At 42.6% G+C, this 19,162-nt stretch overlaps 1 protein-coding gene across 1 annotated transcript in view; it reads right to left on the bottom strand.

Moving 5' to 3' along the window:
• Trp53bp2 (transformation related protein 53 binding protein 2) overlaps positions 1-19,162 on the bottom strand; it is a 53,270-nt gene that overhangs the window by 12,958 nt on the left and 21,150 nt on the right. Inside the window, exons 3-13 of the mRNA NM_173378.2 lie at positions 17,807-17,920; positions 14,045-14,127; positions 12,480-12,581; positions 8,468-8,642; positions 7,676-7,857; positions 7,182-7,346; positions 6,618-6,846; positions 5,047-5,154; positions 4,670-4,818; positions 2,743-3,205; positions 300-1,078 (exon numbers count right to left, since the gene is read on the bottom strand). Coding sequence (NP_775554.2) covers positions 300-1,078; positions 2,743-3,205; positions 4,670-4,818; positions 5,047-5,154; positions 6,618-6,846; positions 7,182-7,346; positions 7,676-7,857; positions 8,468-8,642; positions 12,480-12,581; positions 14,045-14,127; positions 17,807-17,920 — 2,549 coding nt within the window. The remainder of the gene's footprint in view (positions 1-299; positions 1,079-2,742; positions 3,206-4,669; positions 4,819-5,046; positions 5,155-6,617; positions 6,847-7,181; positions 7,347-7,675; positions 7,858-8,467; positions 8,643-12,479; positions 12,582-14,044; positions 14,128-17,806; positions 17,921-19,162) is intronic.

The raw sequence follows: 19,162 nt of genomic DNA, 5'->3' as shown, positions 1-19,162 counted from the left end.
TACCCTGAGAGTGATTTGGTGGTGGTAAAGGTCTGTCTGTGTCTCAGCTATTCTAGAGGCACAAGGCCTGTCTGGCAACTAAGTAAGACTCTCTCTTTTCTAAGAGGGGGTAGGGGAAGACTGGGATACATAGCTCACCTTAAATGAGCTCCAATGCTGTCAAAACCCAAGACTACAGAGATCCACTTCATGCCAAGGGTTAGATCATAAGTTAAAAAGACAAACTGAGAACAGCCACCATGCTGAGTAGCCCAAGGGAAGGTCTCTATGTTACTTACACGGGACACTATGTTACTTACAGGAGGCAGAGACACCTGCCCGGTGATTTCAGGTGGGCGCATACGTGCGGAGTCTTCTTCGGACACCTCTGGCTCCCCAGATGGGTATGGAGGGGGTGGGTATGGGGGGTATTCTTCTAGGTACACTTCAAGTAAGTGGGGAGCCTCTGGGTTTGTTTCTTCTACGTTATTCTGCAGATTGGTACTGCTGTCTGTGACTCCCTCAGACACATACTCAAGGCCTGCAGAAGGAGCTGGCACGTCACTGTTCTCCGTACTGGCACTCCCCATATCCTCTGGGGACAGTGGTTCAGGGACTAAAGAGCCCACCTCCTTCTCTGGCTCCACATGTAAATATGGATTTGGGATTTCAACGGAGCTCTCTGGATTGACAGTCACTGAGCCTGGTGACTTAGATGGGTGTGAGGGGACTGAGATGGTCTCCATGGCAGCTATGGTGGTCCTCTGATACAAAAGTTTCTGAATATTTGGCCCATTAGGGCCTTCTGGTTCTGTAATGGAGCTACGTTTCTTTAGTGGCCGTGGTGCATTCGACAATTTTTTCCTCAGGGCTTCTAAGTCAGCATCGCTCTGGTTTCGATAAGGGTTAGACAAGAAAGGCAGTAATTTTGTTGGGCTGAGTGGTCGAGGAATCCTTTCGTTTTCATGGCTCTCATGAACTGAAGAAACGGTCTCTGTCTCGGGCTCCGGACTGCCAGGCTTCCCCTGGCTACAGGAGTAAATGTTCTCTGGGTGCTGTTGTGGATTCTGGGCAGCAGCTATCACAGGCTTGCCATACACTAATTGGTGAAGAGAAAAAGGAAAATTAGGTTAGTGCTAATTAGGCAAAACTGGTAAGAACACAGCTAATGGTAAGCCAAGTCTCTCTTCACTTCATAGCTACTACATTATTTCCCTCACATACACTTAATTTCTTTAAATAAAAAAATTTTATTTAAAGCAAGAATTTCCATCTTTGCATTTACTACAGAATCAAAATCTCCATTGATGATAACATGCACTGTGTGCTATGAAACAGTGAGAAGGAAACCACACCCGTGGTTGGGAATCTGTCTACATATACAGACTACGTCTACATATATACTACCCATCTTAAACACCACTAGAATGTTGATCAATGTGAGAAAGCATATTTGGCTCACTGAACTGAGAGCCACTAGTCTTTCCCAAAGACAATACCCTGAAACATTCCAATTATGTCAAAATAATCTGATTTCTAAATTATTATATTAGCAATATTTACCAAGGATTACTGAAAAGACTAAGAGGTAGCAGTACACGGACACTTTAATATCTGTTATGATAGCTTTAAACCACAATTACATGCTTATTTCATAACTACAAAGTCATTTCAATCAATTAAATCATGGTCAATTTTACTCTAGCCCTATAATATAACCAAGTCAGAAAAAAACCCCTCAACTATCCAGACTATGCACGTTTAACACAAACTAATTTTATTATAGCTTCATATTTATTTAGTGGCCATCTCCTCATTAGAATAGCTTAGAGTACAAGAGAATGTTGCTTTTAAAAATTCAGAGACAACATAATCATCCCATCCTCCACATACCAGCAACAGCCAAGCAGCAAACAGTAAGGATACAGGTTTCTGTGACCCCGTGTCCCCACATCAGTGACCTCCTTCAGAACCACTCCCATCTTGTCTGTCATGGCTAGTTTGTAACTCTCAACTTGCCACAACCTAGACAATCACAGTTGAAAAGAGCCTCAAACAGGTTACTATCCAGATCAGGCCTGCTTATGGGCATGTCTGCGGGATTCTTTATTGTTACCTGATGTAGGCAGGGCCAGCCCACTGTGTATAACACGGTTCCTAGGTAGCGGGTCCTGAACTATGTAAGACAGAAGAGAGCCAGCTGAGAACCAGCAGGCACAGTGGGTTTAGTGATTTCTCTCTGCTCTTGACTTTGGCTACAATGTGACCAGTTGCTTGAGTTTCTGCCTCGACTTCTCCAAAATGATAATAAATCTTTGCTTTTCTATATTGCCTTCTGTGGGGCGTACTATCCTAGCTGTAACAGTATATGTAGACTAGGCAGGGCCTGCAGTGACTACTGTAGTCGTAACACATAGCAGGAACTCCACTAAGCTCCCACTAAGCCAGAGCACAGCTCAAATTCTTACAACCAAAGTTTCCATCTAACTAGAGACTTGGTACTTTACTGTCTACCAGTAGCTTGGCATAGGACTTAAGCCTAAAACTGGTAAAAAATGAAACCAAGAACCTTACCTTAAATCAAGGGCTGGGTGAGACGATCGTATATAAAAGTGCTTACCATGCAAGTCTCACACAGCCTGAGTCCTATCCTTGGAGCTCCCCATGGAAGGAGAGACCTGACCTCCACCAGCTGCCCTCTGACCTGCAATGAACATGGACAGTGGCACAACCCTCTTAAAAATACAAACAATGGAACCTTACCACTTGAAAAGTGGGGGCCTCTGGGTTGCGTCTTGGTCAAGGCACTCTGCACAGCCTGCTGGAAGTTTTTTCCTGGTGCCTGTTGCTGGGTGTACATGGAATAGATGGAGCTTGCTGCCACAGTCTGGGGTTTTCGAAAGGCTGGAGGGAAGGTGTCCTTGGACGGCTGGGGCGTGAAGGGCCGGACTGCAGCAGCAGGAGGACTTTCTTGCTTAGATGCTGGAGACAGGACTTGGTCCTGACCACCTGAAGGGGCACCAGGAGACAGCAGCATCCTTGCCTGTGGCCCTGCTGGCTTGAGCTTAGCCCCCACGGATGTAGCAGCTATTGGCAATTGCTGAGCATTTCCATCTGGCTTCATGTCAGAAGGCGACTGAGCCGTTTGTCCAAAGTAAGGCAAATGAATCTGTTTTGGCTTTGTAGGAACGGGAGGTGGTACTTTAGCTACATTTTTATTTACAGCCTGTAACACACAGTATACACAGCAAGGAAGTCAAAATACTGTACAAAAGTACACACAATACAATTTGTCAGCTCACGTCACAAATACAAGTACATACTATAAAAACATCAGCTCTTGGGTCTCCAGCTAGCTCAAGGGCTAAAGCAGTTGCAACAAAACAAGTGGACTGGAATTTGGTCTCCCAGAACCCTTGTAAACGGTGAGTGAGAGCACGCTCTAGTTCCAGCCCACGAGCTATCTAGTGAGACTAGTCCCATCAGCAAACTGAGTGTTACTTACTTACTGAGACCCTCCCTGGAAGAGTAAGGTAGAAAAGCAACTGAAGAAACCTCCCAACATCAACCTTGGACCTCCACACCCATGGGCACATATATGCACCTAGATATGTGAAATGCATATATAAATATATTCCTGCACACTAGACACGCCCATGAAAAGTGGACAAGGCTGGGCGTGGTAGTGCACGCCTTTAATCCCAGCACTCAGGAGGCAGAGGCAGGTGGAGTTTGAGGCCAGCCTGGTCTACAAAGTGAGTTCCAGGACAGCCAGGGCTACACAGAGAAACCCTGTCTCGAAAAACCAAAAAAAAAAAAAAAAAAAAAAGAAAAGTGGACAAAATATTGCTTCCACATTTTAAAATCATTAAAGCTTTAAATCAAATATTAAAATCAGGTTAATATATCTTAGAGTGACATAATGCAATTCCTTCCCCAGCCCCATGACTCCCTCCTAGTCTTGCTTCCTAGCAGGGCAAAACTCTTTACTGACATCATTCATATCTATGGAGGGCATCAATACATGAAAACATTCTACATGTCTGAAATCCCAGCTAAGGCTAAAGGACAAGTTTGAGGCCAGCCTTAGCTACAGAACAAAAGCAAGTCTCAAAAAACCATACCAAAACCTGCAATTCCTGAGTTGTAAGCACTTGAAAATCGCTAACTCGCAGCACTCATCCACAGGTCCATTCATCCTAAGTTAAGATCCCCAATTCACTGAAGGTCACCGTCATGTCTTTGACATGACCTTGGTGCCAGAGTTCAAGGGTTTCTGTTGCACTTTCATCCTCTGAGACAGAATCTCACACTGCATCCCAGCCTGGCTGCCAATCTGAGGCAGCCTCTTCAGTGTTGGAAAGAAGATGTGAGTCACTATGCTCATCTATCAGATCTCAAAGAAATAAAACATCTGGAGGGATACAGTCTTCCTTGGTGTGCTTGCACATATTAGACAATTGCAAAAACCTGTGACCCAGCAGCAAATATGCCAGACGCCCACAATAGGGTGGCAGTGTACAATCATGACTCAACAGCAGAAATGGACATAACAGACACCCACTGTATTTTCCAATGTTCTAAATACTCTATTTTTGTTCTTCCTCACAGACAATACTTTAAAATCTTTTCTTTAAAAATGTACTAGGGAAACAAATTAGGTGATAGCAGCCGAGACAGTGCTAAGTACCTGAGCATCCCGCAAGATGTCCTCGCTGCTCTGGTTTTTCCTCAGGGTACCAAAGGAGGGTGGGGCAGCACACTGGTCCACTGTGTCAAACATGGAAAAGGGACGCACTTTCTTCTCTTTCTCCCTCACAGCAATCTCCCCATCGTCAACTAAAGACAAAGAAAAAAACCCAGCTCAATATTCAAACTGTTTACAATAAATCTGCTTATCATTCTTGTTTCTTTCTCCTAGATCTCTCTCAACACCAGGCCCGCCAAGTGCTTTCATAAACTGTCCCTGGTCTTAACCAACTGAAAAGGAGCTAGCTAGAAAAGGTACAAAGAATACCTTTTAGAGAGTCAAAGCAAAATGTTCAGAGGTAGCACAACAAGCCTCACCTTGGTCCAGAGCAGTTCCAGCACTCTGGGGTACAGAAGAGCCTTGGCTGGGTAAGAGGTCGGCATTGGAAGGGTTCCAATCGGGGCTAGCTGGGTGAGCTTTAGAGCCTAGAATGCAGAAAGGTGCCAGAGGTCACTCACATTCAAGGGCACTTCACTGGTTCAGTTCACTTGACTGCTAAGACTTTTAATCTCTAGAAAGAGCTTTACAGTTTGAGCACACACACTCCCAGCAAATTTATGTAGAAAGCACCTATGTTAGGTTTTGGTCTGCTTTTAGGTTTTCCACCTTACTCAAGCAGTTTACAAGTAGCCAAAGCAAAGAGAAAGCCGGCCTGAACCAGAAAAGCCCCATTTCATTATCCTTGACTGTGAGGAAGAGTGAGCATCACCCAGAGACAAATTCCAATACAGCAGGTTGAGGCTTGCAAGATAGATCTTATAAACAATGCTTTAATGATGATGGCTCAGTAAATGAGCACTCATAACTCCAATCCAGCTTTCACTATTTAGAGTGTTTATGATTTTCTACACTAGTAGTAATGTTTCAAATACCAGACAGGGGTGGTAGAGACAGGTGGATCTCTGTGAGTACAAGGCCAGCCTGGTCTATATATAGCAAGATCCCACCTCAAAAACAGCAACAACAAAACAGACACACACACACACACACAAATATGCCATGGCTTTTTTCGTCTTAGAAAATTAATATTATTAATGCTTTATAATAATAACTATGGCAAAATAACAAATACTTTAGAATCAGTTATATATATATATATATATATATATATATATATATATATATATATATAAAACAATGATACACAGAAGAAAACATAATGGTTACTTAAATGGTAAGAACGCTGAGACCCTGCACTTCCTCACACTCTCCTGTCAGCTACCCTTCCATTACATAAGTCTGGCTTGCACATTGTACCTCTGCATGTACCTGTTGACTACACAGAATACAAGGACAACTAAAGCGTGGAGCCTCGGCTGGCCTCACCTTTACAACTCCCAGGTCTTTACCTTTATTCTAAAATCTGTCAGCAAGCGATGCACATGCATAAAAGCTCCTGAATCTTTAACACTGTTCTAAAGAGAACGGAGCCACAGCTCACTTCTGTAACAATGGCACTACTGCCTTATGTATACAGTCTCTTCACACACGACGAGAAGACCTCACTTGTTAAACACCAGACCAAGCTTTCATTCAGAACAAGAACTGTTTTGTTTTCTTTCTCTTTTCTGAGATACTGTCCTACTGTATAGTCCCAGGTTGCCCCCAAAACAAAATCCTCCTGCCTCAACCTCTACAGAGAATGATGGACGAATGAATGAAAGGGGGAACACCAGACATCCTGCAAGGTCATTTCTAAAATAATTTAGATTTTACCCTGATTTGAACTATATTGGGTAAGGTTAAAATCACTGACAAAGAACAAAGGAACTTGAGATTTTAACATAGGGAGGTAATATGAAAACAACTTTGAAAATACTCAAAACTGGAAGACAGAGTGGGATGGGGAGCGCTGACTGTGAAGGACGTGGAGAGAGCCCACTTTTACCTTTACTTTGTGAAGCAGCCCCAGACCTCATATTGGGCAGTGTCTGTATCTTCATTGGCCCCTCTGCTGACTGCATGAGCAAGGAACCATCAGGCAGGGCTGGCTTCACGAGCAGCTCAGGTCTGGAGGGCATCCGTGGCATAGTGGATGACTGGATGTAAGGGCCTACAGCAGCCACACGACTTGGGGCTGACACTGCTTGTTGGGGAAGATTTCCATCAGGTGAAACCTTAGTTAAAAAGCACAAATCTTTTACTATTATACGTCTTACTGGATGACAATTCATAAGACTGAAATTTCAGGATCAGCACTTTCAGAATTTAGCCACAGAGTCTATAAAAAAATGTCCCCAACAGAAGCACTGCCCATGGAACTCTGCTACAACCTTGCTGCAAGTGTCAGGAAGAAAAGGTAAGAGCTGAACGTGGGAAGCTAACAGGTCGTCTTTGGTCGGCACAGCACTGCACTGTCCTCTCAGCACAGCTGGATGGATTCTGAGGATGCAGCTTCCCCTCCCCAGGCCCGAGTCCAGCAGCCCGCTCGCCCGCTCGCCCGCTCACTCACCGGGAGATTCTCTTTCTGCTGCAGTGCTGCCTTCTTCTTCCACAGCCGGTCCCTCAGCTCACTGACGCGTTTATCCATGACGGCCACCTCTGAATTGCGCTTATTCAAACACTCCCTCTGTTGTTGCAGCTTGGCATTCTGCTCTTGGTTCAGTTTGTTTCTTAACTGAACAAAACAGGAAGGGGGAAAAAAGATAGCCAAGGAAAAGAAAGAAAAGCACCTTCAGGAGGCAATCACATGGTTAACTATTACATAATATCCAAATATGTAAGGTGCTCCCTCCTGGTTTAAACTTAATGACATCGGTGCCAGGCCACTGGCTGTGGTTATGCCTCAAATTTCCTGTGTGAGGCATCTAAAGTTTATTCTGGACTCCCATTTCCACCCTCCTTAAGGAAAAGCAGCTAAAGGCCAAAAGCTATGGTCACTTTCTACGGACAGTTTGTGTTTCTAGGGACGAGTGCCCACTGCATTCAGAGGGGAGCCACACATACCTGCAGCTCCTTGTAAAGGCGGTCCAGCTCAGCCACGGCCGACTGGTTGTCGTGGTGGCCATCGATCCTGCCGTTCTTCAGCATCTCCAGCTGCCTCGTCAGCTCCTCCACTTTCGACACAGCCAGCACCAGCTCCCTCTGCTTCTGCTGGAACAAGCTATTCATCTGCTCGATCTCCTCCACTAGAGCAGGGAGAGGGCCCACAGTAAGAAAGAGCTTTAAAATGAACTTTCTAGTAAGTAGAGAGCTCTCTGAAAACGTCCTAGGACCAACCTACTTTTAGAAGCAACTGAAATCAACACAGACATCACTAAACACCTGCATTTCTGTCTAGATACAGACATTTGAAGACCCCGAAGAAATTATATAGTGAATATTATACAGTAAACATTAAATTCTAAATTTTGGAAATCAAATTTCTTTAGAGCTTTTGCTTTCAATTTTGTACCGGTAAATAGTGACTGAATCACTAAAACATTACTTTTTAATAATATGGCAATACAGTAACTAGAGGTACCATATAAACAAAAATATCTTCATTAAATCCTTGATCAAGAATTTAAGAAAAATATAATTTAAAGATGTAATTTTAAAATCTTACCAAAAAAAAAAAAATCAATGCTAACTTCAACCAAGAGGAACTTGCAATCAAAATTATAGCAAATCATTCTCTTCAAATTTTCTTTAAAAACAAACACTTATTCTCAGTACAAATCCATATAAACGCCCTGAGTCGCTCTGATTTCTTATGCCAAAATAATTCCAAATGTGGCCGTTCCACGAGTTACACACCGAGTTTTCCGTTGCTCAGCCTCTTTTGCTCCACATGGCCCTTTAGCGCTCTCACTTTCTTAAGCTTAGCTTCCTGACTTTCAGCTATTTCTCTAAGCCTCTTAAGTTTCTCCTGTTCAGCAGCTTGTTGCTGTTGACGTTGATCTTGCTGTTTTAAAAACTTTAAGCGTTGCTCCTAAAGAAAAAGAAAAGAAGCACTTACTGGGCTGTCATTTTAAACAGTCACACTCCCATCTTCAATACAACCTCGGGCAGCCCTTGCAGGCCAAGACTGGCGCTCTGGCGCTCCTCTAACCCTGTTCTGCTCTCCCACAATCACCTGCCTAGAATCCAAAACACACTCCTTGGCCCACCGTAGAACCTCGTGGAGAGAAAACCTAAGAATTAGGATTTTTAATCCCAGTGGTTCCTACACACTAAGCACGCAGTTTTATAAAACTGGAGGCAGTTTTATAAAAACCTGCTTGTAAAATGGGTAGCCGTGTAGGCTGGTGCATGTGTATACAGTGTATATGTGCATGCATGCCAGCATCAAAGACCAGAGGCCAACAATGGGTGTCTCCCTTGATCACCTCTCCCCCTCATTTCTATTAATTTTTTGAGCTTTGTGTGATGAAGTTTGATCATATTCAACCCTTGGCCAATTCCTCTCAGAGCCATACCTCCTTCCCTACCCACCCAACTTTGTGTCCTTTTTCTTAAAAGAGGGTTTTATTTTTAATTATGTGTGTGAGTATGTGTACATAAATATAAGTGCCTACAGGGACTAGGGGATTCAGATCCCCTAAAGCTGGAATTATAGGCAGTTATAAGCCACCAGACCCGAGTGTGGGAATAGAACTCAGGCTCTCTGGAAGAGCAGTATAACCTTTCAACTGCTGAGCCTTCTCCCACTTTAAAAAATCAAGTACAATTTGTGCTGCTCATGTGTTCCTGGCTGTGTGCCTTCCACTGGAGGATGGCCAACCTACCAGGGGTCATACCCTTAAAGAAAACTGACTCGCCTCTCCCAGAAGCTGTCAATTCACAACAGCTCCTCAGCTAGGGACTGCATGCCCAACTCCTTTCCCCAGCCTGGGATTCTGTCTGCCTTGAGGCTGCACAGGTTTTATGCATGTTGTCATAACTGCAATGAGTTCCTCTATGTAAATGCCCTGTTACATCTGGAAAACACTGTTTCCTTGTAGTCACTGTTTCTAACTCTTAAAATCGTTCTGTTCCCTCCTCTGCATGACCCCTGAGCCTTGGGAGGAAGGGGTCATACAGAGTATGAGTTACTCATTGAACCTGCCTGGCCAGACTAGAAGGTCACTGTGCTGTAGGGCTCCGCCTGTCCCCATCAGCATTCCCCTCAGTTCTTCCATCACAGATGCTGCCCGTGCACCCAGCTTTTACACCATGCTGAGGCTCCAAACTCAGCTCCTCTACTTGCCCAGCAGGCACTTCACCAACTGAGCTACCTCTCTGACCCCAGATACCACCTGTAAGAAGCTAATTTGGGGCCTGTAAGTAAAAGTACTTGCCTGAGAACTGAGTTAAATCTCTGAAACTCACTTGGTGGAAAGAGAGCCAACTCACAAGAGTTTTCCTCTGATCTCCACACTTTTACTGTGGTAGAGATGTGTGCACAAGCACACATATGCAAATGATAACTTTTAAAAAGAAGCTAATTTTAAGAAGGAGCCTGGGCTGGAGAGATGGCTCAGTGTTTAAGAACACTGACTGCTCTTCTGAAGGTCCTGAGCTCAAATCCCAGCAACCACATGGTGACTCACAACCATCCATAATGAGATCTGACTCCCTCTGCTGGAGTGTCTGAAGACAGCTACAGTGTACTTACATATAATAAGTAAATAAATCTTTAAAAAAAAGAAAAAGAAAGAGAGAAAGAGAGAGAGAGAGAGAGAAAGAGAAACAGAGAGAAAGAAAAAGAAAGAGAGAGAAAGAGAAAGAAAGAGAGAGAAAGAGAGAGAAAGAGAGAGAAAGAGAGAGAAAGAGAGAGAAAGAGAGAGAAAGAGAGAAAGGAAGGAAGGAAGGAAGGAAGGAAGGAAGGAAGGAAGGAAGGACGGACCCATTTGACCTGGGAGACAATGTAAGAAAGGATATGAATTCAAATTCAGATTCAAACCCAAGCTGAACTAAGTTCCTGCGAGACCTTGGACATATTATATAACTTCACCAAGAACAGACATCTGTTTCCACATCTATAATATGGGAATTAGCAATAACAACTACATGTTGCTATGGAAAGGATTAAATACAGAATATAGATCCTTGAGGAGTATGTTATATATTATAAATGCCATAAGCAGAAACTGTAAAGAGACAAGGGGGTAGGTAACACCTTTAGAAAGCTATAATTATATAATTTAAAATATACTTGTATTACTTTATAATTTTAAACTATCAGTTACAGTATCTACTATTAAGGTAAACATCTCAGAATATGCCTAAAACATGTAAAAAACATGAAATTTCAAAGTGAAGATCTTGAGATTAGAGATTCACTCTGCAAGTCAGCTGTTTATATGAATGTGTGTCTCACTGCTCACTGTGATGGCACACGAGCTTATCCTGAGATGTAGAAAGGCAGAACCTCAGACTCCAAACTTTGATTCACAAACTCATTCTTAAGTAGATCCCAAACTGGACCAAGATGATTATTAGGTCTAGCTAGAGAAGTGCTGCACCCCAGGATGGGAACTGTGGTGTGGGGTACCATACACGAGTGAGTCTGGACGCACAGGAACATAAGACAGTGTCACATGCAAGAGCACAGTGCATGCTGAGAACAGCTACCTGTCAAGTCGTCATGTCACTATCCAGCATCCTGGAGCCTCCAGTCACTAAAGGACAGGTTACGTTAAGGATTCTGAGTGAACAGACTAAGGGCTGACAAGCTAGAGCCTGAAAGTAAAACAAGCTTGGCAAGGTTTTTTGTTTTTGTTTTCAATCAATCAATCTCTCTTTCTCTTCTCATTATCCAGCATGCATAGTTAGGGCAGGGGTGTCTCACCGTAGGGAGGTTGGGGTCACAGACATCAGAATCATGGATTCTGAGATCTAAACTCAGGTCCTCACACTTGGACAACAAGTATATTAACCACTAATCCATTTCCTCAGCCCCTAAAACGTGCTGTTTTGGGCTGTTGAGATGGCTCAGAGGTTAAGAGCACTGGCTGCTCTTTCAGAGGTCCAGAGTTTAATTCCCAGCAACCTCATGGTAACTTATAACCATCTATAAAGAGATCTGGTGTCCACTTCTGGCCTGCAGGCATACACACAGGCAGAACACTGTTTACATAATGAATCTTTTTTTTTAAAGGTTTATTGGAACACGGCACACACCTGTGACTACCCCAAAGGCAAAGCTGAGTGAGTGCCACAGAGGCAGAGTGGCAGGCAAAGGCTAAGGCTTTACTATGGAGCTCTGAGGAGCCAACAGAAGCAGCAGCAGTGAGACTAGTTTCCACAGTGACTGAGATGTTCCCAGGGCATTTTTTCTTACTCAAGATCAGGGTGAATAAAGCATCTTTTGTTGCTGGGGCCAAGTAGCAAAACTGACAGTGATGGCGTTAGTAAATGTCGTTCCCACTGCAGCCAGGTGAGCTCCAGGGGAGAAAGCAAAGCATTCTTTTTAACTCTCCCATTTCTCTGACTCCGAGCATGGGGTAATTAGCCATTACCAAACCAAAGACTGGGTCTGGCACAGTGGTAGGGGCCTACAATCTCAGCTCCTCAGGAGCCAGAGGCAGGAAGATCACTTGAGTCCAAGAGTTTGAGACCAGCAAAGATAACAGAGACAGATACCTAACTCAAAAAGAAAAAAGAATGGTAACAAAGATTAGGGGTCAAGAAAATCTTGAAGGAGAATGATACAAGGATTTCTGAAAGATGCTGAAGTCACAGAGCAGGTAACTGTGAGAGGCAACTGCTTATAAGCAGAGTGACTGTGAACAGTTCCAACAACGACACCAGCAGTAGGAGGTGATGAGGTTTATGAAGACACTACCTTAGTAGCCAGCATTTGTTGCTGGGCCTCGATCTGCTGCTGCTGGCGAGATGCCATCTCCTGGAGCTCAGCAAGCGTCAGGTCCAGCCTAGGACTGTTAACCTGCAAACAGAAACACACCGCCAGCTGCTTCTATGCTATGCTCAGAGATCCCATTCAAAGGCCTACTTACAAGTTCCATCTAAACTAATCATAACAAAATTATCCAGAGATTAATTTTTACTTTAATAGTCACTGACTTGACTTATTAAGATGTAAAACAGACTCATACAGGCCAATGATCTTTTAAGTTGTAAAACTTAAACTAATTGTAAAATTTTAATTACTTAAATAGTTTGGTCAGAAACATAAACAGTCATGATTACTTTGTTCTGTGGTTAACTTACATTAGAACAGTAGACTGTGGCTGCATAAATGGTACTAGGGTGTCCACAGCAACCCCAGAATGCTGACATCAAGACAGGATTTAAACATAAATCAGCACTGGCTGGGCCTGGCAGTACAGGCTTCCAACCCCAACAACCAGGGGGCTGAAGCAAGAGTCTGACTTTCCAATCCCCAAAACCCAGTCTAAGGAAATCCCAGAACTTAAGATCCAGAGCAGGAGGAGGGTCACAAGTTCAAAACTAGCATAATCTACGGAAGGAGGCCCTCCAGGCCAGCCAGGGCTACACAGTAAGGCTCTGACTCAAAAAAAAAAAAAAAAAAAGAGGCAACCTGCTGTATCTCCTCTCTCAATTAGACTTATATAAAGCTTCCTTTGGAAAAGTAAACACCAATTTGGGGAAATTATTTGTTAGATTATACTTAGAGATATTTTGCTATCCAAACTACTTTTGTCACCTTCCACTGGCCTCATCACAGGTAGATAACTAACTGTAAATCAAAGAACAGAACCAGGAAGTTACAGTGGAGAGCAGGCACTTTAGATACCCGAGACTCTGGCCAAAATTAACTATGAAGTAAAGTAAGATAATTCAGCAAATTCAGATTGATATTTAAAATTCTGGGCTCTGAAAAGAACACCTTCAAAGGTATATCAATGCATATACAACAGCAAGATCATTAATAAATAATTTTCCATTTTTCTAAAAGTGATTATAGATAGCAACAAATAAAAGCATCAAATATTTCCTGGAACTTGCCAAACATTTATTTTGTTGTGAATTTATGGTATACTCAGCAACTAGCCTCTTAGAGTAATAGGCATATAAGAATCTGGGAGAGACCTATGAAATATATTTTTAAAAGCTTTTACAGGGACTGAGATGCTCGGTGGTTAATAACACATACTGTTCTAGCAGAAGACTCAGGTTCAATTCCCAGCACCCACAGTCAGCAGCTCACAACTGTGTGTAACTCCAGCTCCAGGTGATCTGATACCCCTCTGACCCATCCCCCTGAAATAACTAATAATTAATTTTTTTACATTTAAAAATAATTTTAAGAAAAAGCCCTTAAAAGGGGTCACCATTAATCTGCTGAATAAGAAAATGACAATAAATGAGATGCATCATTTAAGAGCATCACTGTGGCACAGAACAAGATAACAAAGGAACACTTACCCCATTCTCCTTCCTCCGATGCTCGCCGGGAACTTTGACACCATTTCTTTTTACACTTGGATCTTGGGATCTCGGTCCACTCACTAAATACAGATTAAAAAACTGCATTAACATCAAAGCTGACAGAAGTCTATGTAGCGTTTGTTTCTGTTTTACTGCTGTTTGATACTTGGGTAGCTATACTTAACAGCAATGGAGGTTAGGTCTCCTAATTGAAAATGCAACTTTGTGAAACAGTGACTAGCATCAAGGCATTTCACATCCCACCACTCCCTAGGAAGCTGCTCGAGTCACTCAACAATGGTGGGAAGTTACTGTACCTCTGACTCCAACCAATTCACACCTTTTACTTATACTCGTTCCTCCTGGTCTGGGCCATGCAGTGAGGAAAGAGCTTCATGGGGACCTGCTGGCACAGACCTACAGTCTCAGCTACTCACGAGGCTCAACCAAGAGAAGGCCAGGTCCAAAACCTGCCTGTCTCAAAATAAAAAGAGGGCTGGGGATCAGTGACATCTCCACAGGTTAATAAGGTGTTTGCTGCCAAGCCCAGTGAGCTCTTTGAATTCATGGACCCACAGGGTAGAAAAAGAGAACTGACTCGCAGTATTCCTCTAACTTCCACATCTATGCTATAGTACAACAATATGCACGCCATGGAATGAGCACATGTATACACGCGTGTACAAACACACACACACACAGACACACACGCTAGATAAATAATAATAAACAAATTTAAATTTTAAAAAAGTAAGGGGCGTGGGCTATGTGGAGATAACTCAGTGGTGGTGTGTGCTTTCTTGGCATGATCAGGATGCTGGGTCCGTAGAAGAACTGAAAATGCAATCAGTCCACCTCTACTCACTAACAGTGAGAAAAGCACATACTTCAAGAAGGAAGTAGTTAAAAACAGAACCTGTGGTGTTCTCATTATTTTATTTACTGGGACATTCTGTGGAAATTCATGAGCTTACTATAAAGTATATCCTCATTCATTTATGAACACTATTTCCATTTCTCTTGATTTGAGAAAGTCTAAAAATTAGTAACTACTCTGCTTTTTGACTAATAGGTTTTCAAGCCAAACCAGGTATCTCAGCACTACTCAATGCACAACAAAGGAAAGGAATGTATTTAAATTAATACATATATGAAGTATCAACAAAGATAACTTTTTTTAAAAAAAAGTGTTAAACTCATACCCATACTTTCTGAAAATTAAAGCAATCATTACAATTATTTGAGAGATTTTAAGACAAACATTTTTTGAATCATGTCTATTATACCTATCAGGGAACTTAGAACAAATTTTGTGTCAATAAATAAATAAGTAATTATGACTAGCTAGCCTCAGAAGCAAGCATTATATTCAATATGTAATTTTAATAACAGTTTTTAATGCAGTTTGACTCTAATAAAATAACCTAAGTAATCTATCACAGTTTCTCTCTAAGAAAAGCATTTTTCTACAGTATAAATAATTTCTTCTGTCTCAGGGAAAAATATTCAGTTAGCTTTTACTTATAGGCAGTTACACAATTAGAGTAAAAAGCAAAAGTTTTACAAGTCATTTCAAACACATTGTGGTCACAGTCGTAGCTAAACAGCATGCATTAGCAGTCTCTTAACCCTCAGCTAGTCTGAACTAAACGGGGAAGTCGAGCCCTCCCTATGGCAGAATGAACAGTCATCTTCTCTGTCCCAGTCTAAGCACTGTGGCACTGGTGTTTGCAACAATGGGCAAATAGGTCCTCTGTCTTAGTTGACACTTTTATTTCTCACGTTACAGATACACCAAAAGTGCATAATGCACTATTGGGAGACTACTTAATAATTCACCCAGTGTTGCACACAGCAAGACATTTGAACTGGGAGATGGATAGCCAAAATTCAACTTTATTGGAACTCAGAATGTATACAGTAATGTAAATACAGAATAAAATAAAAACACAATGCAAATGTCAATTAAAGTGTATTTTTAAAAGAAGGCTTAGGGGGGAAACTCTATATTTAAAATAAAACTACAAACACCAGTGATACTGAAACACATTTAAGTCAGCCTGCTCTGGGTGAGTCAGGTTTGTGCTCTTGGCTCTGCCACTAGGTGTGTGGCCTGACAACTTAACCCTAAGCCTCAGCACTTCTCATCTGTAAAGACGTCAAACTAAGTCAATTCTGGCCCCTGATACTAATCATTTTTAATGTCCAAGCAGCACGTGGATACTTGGATTAAAATAACAGCAAATAATAAGACCGGGAAGTTACACTGCCCACTAACTAAGATGTTATTTACATTCTTACTCCCAAGAAAATGATCCTTAACTTTCCTTTAAAAATCCCAGCATGTTTAGAAAGATAGAGTGATCCTGTTCAACCTGTGGCTTCCCCAGACTGACTGCGGATTCACCTGCACCTTACAGACGAAGCCCCATCTCAGTGTCTAGAGCACTAGCCGCCCACAAGTTCCCACTTGCTGTACTGCCTCTGCCCTTTCTGTCCTATATCAACTCAGGCCACAACTATCAGTTACAAAGCCCTTGCCATCCCACTCTCATTTTCAGAGTCTAACCTGAAAAAGGGTCTACATCTGAAACTTCATATTTAACTACTCTACTTTTCCATCACTCATTTCTCCCCTCACTACATTTGTCTGTTAATCTAATTCTGAGGTTCACCACTGGATACAATCTACTCTTTCCCCATAAAGCCACGCTTTCTTCACCCTAACCACTGTGATGGTAGCTAGTGCTAACCACTAACCTGACCACACCTAGATTCACTCATGAAATAAGCTCCTGGCCGTGCCTGTGTGGGAGCACCTTGAGCAGTTAACTAAAGCTTGAAACTGCTTTAACTGGGCCACTGCTCACTATGAGCGGCCCATCCCCTAGCCGTGTATACAGGAGAAGTGACCTAAGCACAGGTACTCATTGCTCCAGCTTCCTGACTGTGAATGTGAGGTGACTAAGTTCCTACCAGTTTGACTTCCTTCCAAACACACTGTACAAAGTCTTGACCCGTAAGCCAGGGTAAACCCTCCCTTCCCTAAGATGCTTCTGCCAAGTTATTTTGTCACAGCAACAGGAAACATCACTAAGACACCTATCTGGCCTAGATGTCACCTTGCACACACTTTCACCAACCCTAGGTCAGTCTGTCTTCTAGCACAACCTTGAGCTGCAGGGCACCACTAGAGGAAAACCACCACCTTCACATCTCTCATCAGATCGCCTCAATGTGTCCAGCACCCTAGTTCTCCAGTATGCACGTGCTCCTCTTCTAACAGCTCAGCCTGTCCACCCACCTCATCACTCCCACATCTCTCTCTCCACCCCAGGAAATTACATGTTTTCAGGTAAGAAACACCAGAGTTAAGTGTATCTCTTTCCTGTTCCTGTTAGGAGACCCAGCTTCCTTCTTTTATCTAAGAGGAGAACCTATCAGTGTGAGATACACATTTTAGGGACCTTGCTGTACTGGATAAGCCTCCTCTTCCTTCCATTTCAGCTTCTTTCCTTGACTCCTTCCTAACACACTGGAGACTAAAACAAGCCTCCACCTTCTTCAAGCACACTGTGTCTCCTTTTCTCCACTGTCAGTCACATCCTGACTAAGAACCCCGCGCTGTTGCTCTAATGTCCTAGCTTCCCTTCATCCCACCGACTCCCCAGCTTCTCCTCCCATGCCTCCGCCCCAGCTATTACGGTGCACAAAACAAAAAGCTCCAACACTAGTTACGATCCACAGAATATTATATACCAATGTCCCTGTTAGGGGGGCGTTCATGACGAAGAAAGAAGCGAACTTCATTCCTTTGACTTCCAAACCGCTGAAGAACATCAAACATCCGTTCGTTATCAGCAACTGGGCGTTCTAAAAGAAAAAAAAATTACATTATATACAGGCAAAAGAAAGGCAAATACACCCTTGATATAATCTATGTTACAGATACAGGAAGTACTTTGTATTTCACATATTTTTTCCATCAACAGAACTCAAAATATTGACATATCACTGATTTTCTACACAATCAGTGTCAAGTCAGTATAAAGCAGTAGAAATAATGGGTCTGTGCCAGTTGTTAGGGTCTTAAGAGTCTAATTCAGTGGCTTCTTATTATCTACAGGCATGCAATTTAACTTCTGAGGGTTTCAAAGATTTGTGTGATCTATATAACCAGAGACCCACTCTCACTAATATTAATGTTCAATGAGTCCCTAGACACATGTAGAAAAAAATTAAAATTAAATGGTCTCAGCTCAAGTTTTAATCTAGTCTTTAATACAGGTTATTTCCTTTTGTGAGAGGGAGTGAGATATATACAGATTGTGTGCACATGTGGCACATGTGCCCTTCTGCACACATTTAGAGGCCTGAAGCTAACATTAGGATGTCTTTCTCTAGTGGTAGACTTTCCATTTTCCTTATTTTCTGAAACAGAGTCTCTTCACTGAGTTTGAATTTTTGCCATTTTCACTAGACTGGCTGTCCAGTGAGTCCCTGGGATGTCCTCATCTGCAACCTGTACCCCGGTCAGTAGGGTTACAGAGCTCACAGCAATACCCAACTGCATGAGTGCTGAGCTGCAAACTGAAGTCCATGCTGTATGAAGCAATCACATGGACCCACACTCAGCCAACTTCCCAAACCCAACATTTAGAAACTATCTGTTTGTAAATAATGTTAACAGTCAAACTTATTCATTTGCAAACAGAAGAATATTTCAATGGGATGATATCTGGCCCTGTTGCGGTAAGGCTGCCAACTTTCAAGACTTTTCTAGAAACAAAAAAGACACAGCTAAATACTGCAATAACTGAGAAGAGCCTCAGTAGAAACAGTGTATCCTGAGTTAGAAAGAAATAATAAACTAACAAAGGATTTCCTACTTCAGGAGAGAAAGCTGAATTGAGAGACCCTTATGCTGGTTAAGAAGCAAGTGCATGAGCTCGGAGCTCAATGACATCGACAGGATTTGTATGAGAATGTTGACGTGGCCTATGAAAACTATACACTTATCAGTAATCACACACCACCTCTCAGCGCCTTAAATAAACAACATGGACAGAGACAGGGCAGCCAGGTATTCAGCAGCCAATTTTGTGACTGAACCCC

The sequence above is a fragment of the Mus musculus genome, chromosome 1, assembly GCF_000001635.26.
Source record: "Mus musculus strain C57BL/6J chromosome 1, GRCm38.p6 C57BL/6J".
NCBI classification, from domain to species: domain Eukaryota; kingdom Metazoa; phylum Chordata; class Mammalia; order Rodentia; family Muridae; genus Mus; species Mus musculus.
Note: the sequence above shows the minus strand (reverse complement) of the source record. Positions and strands in the feature narration are given on the sequence as shown.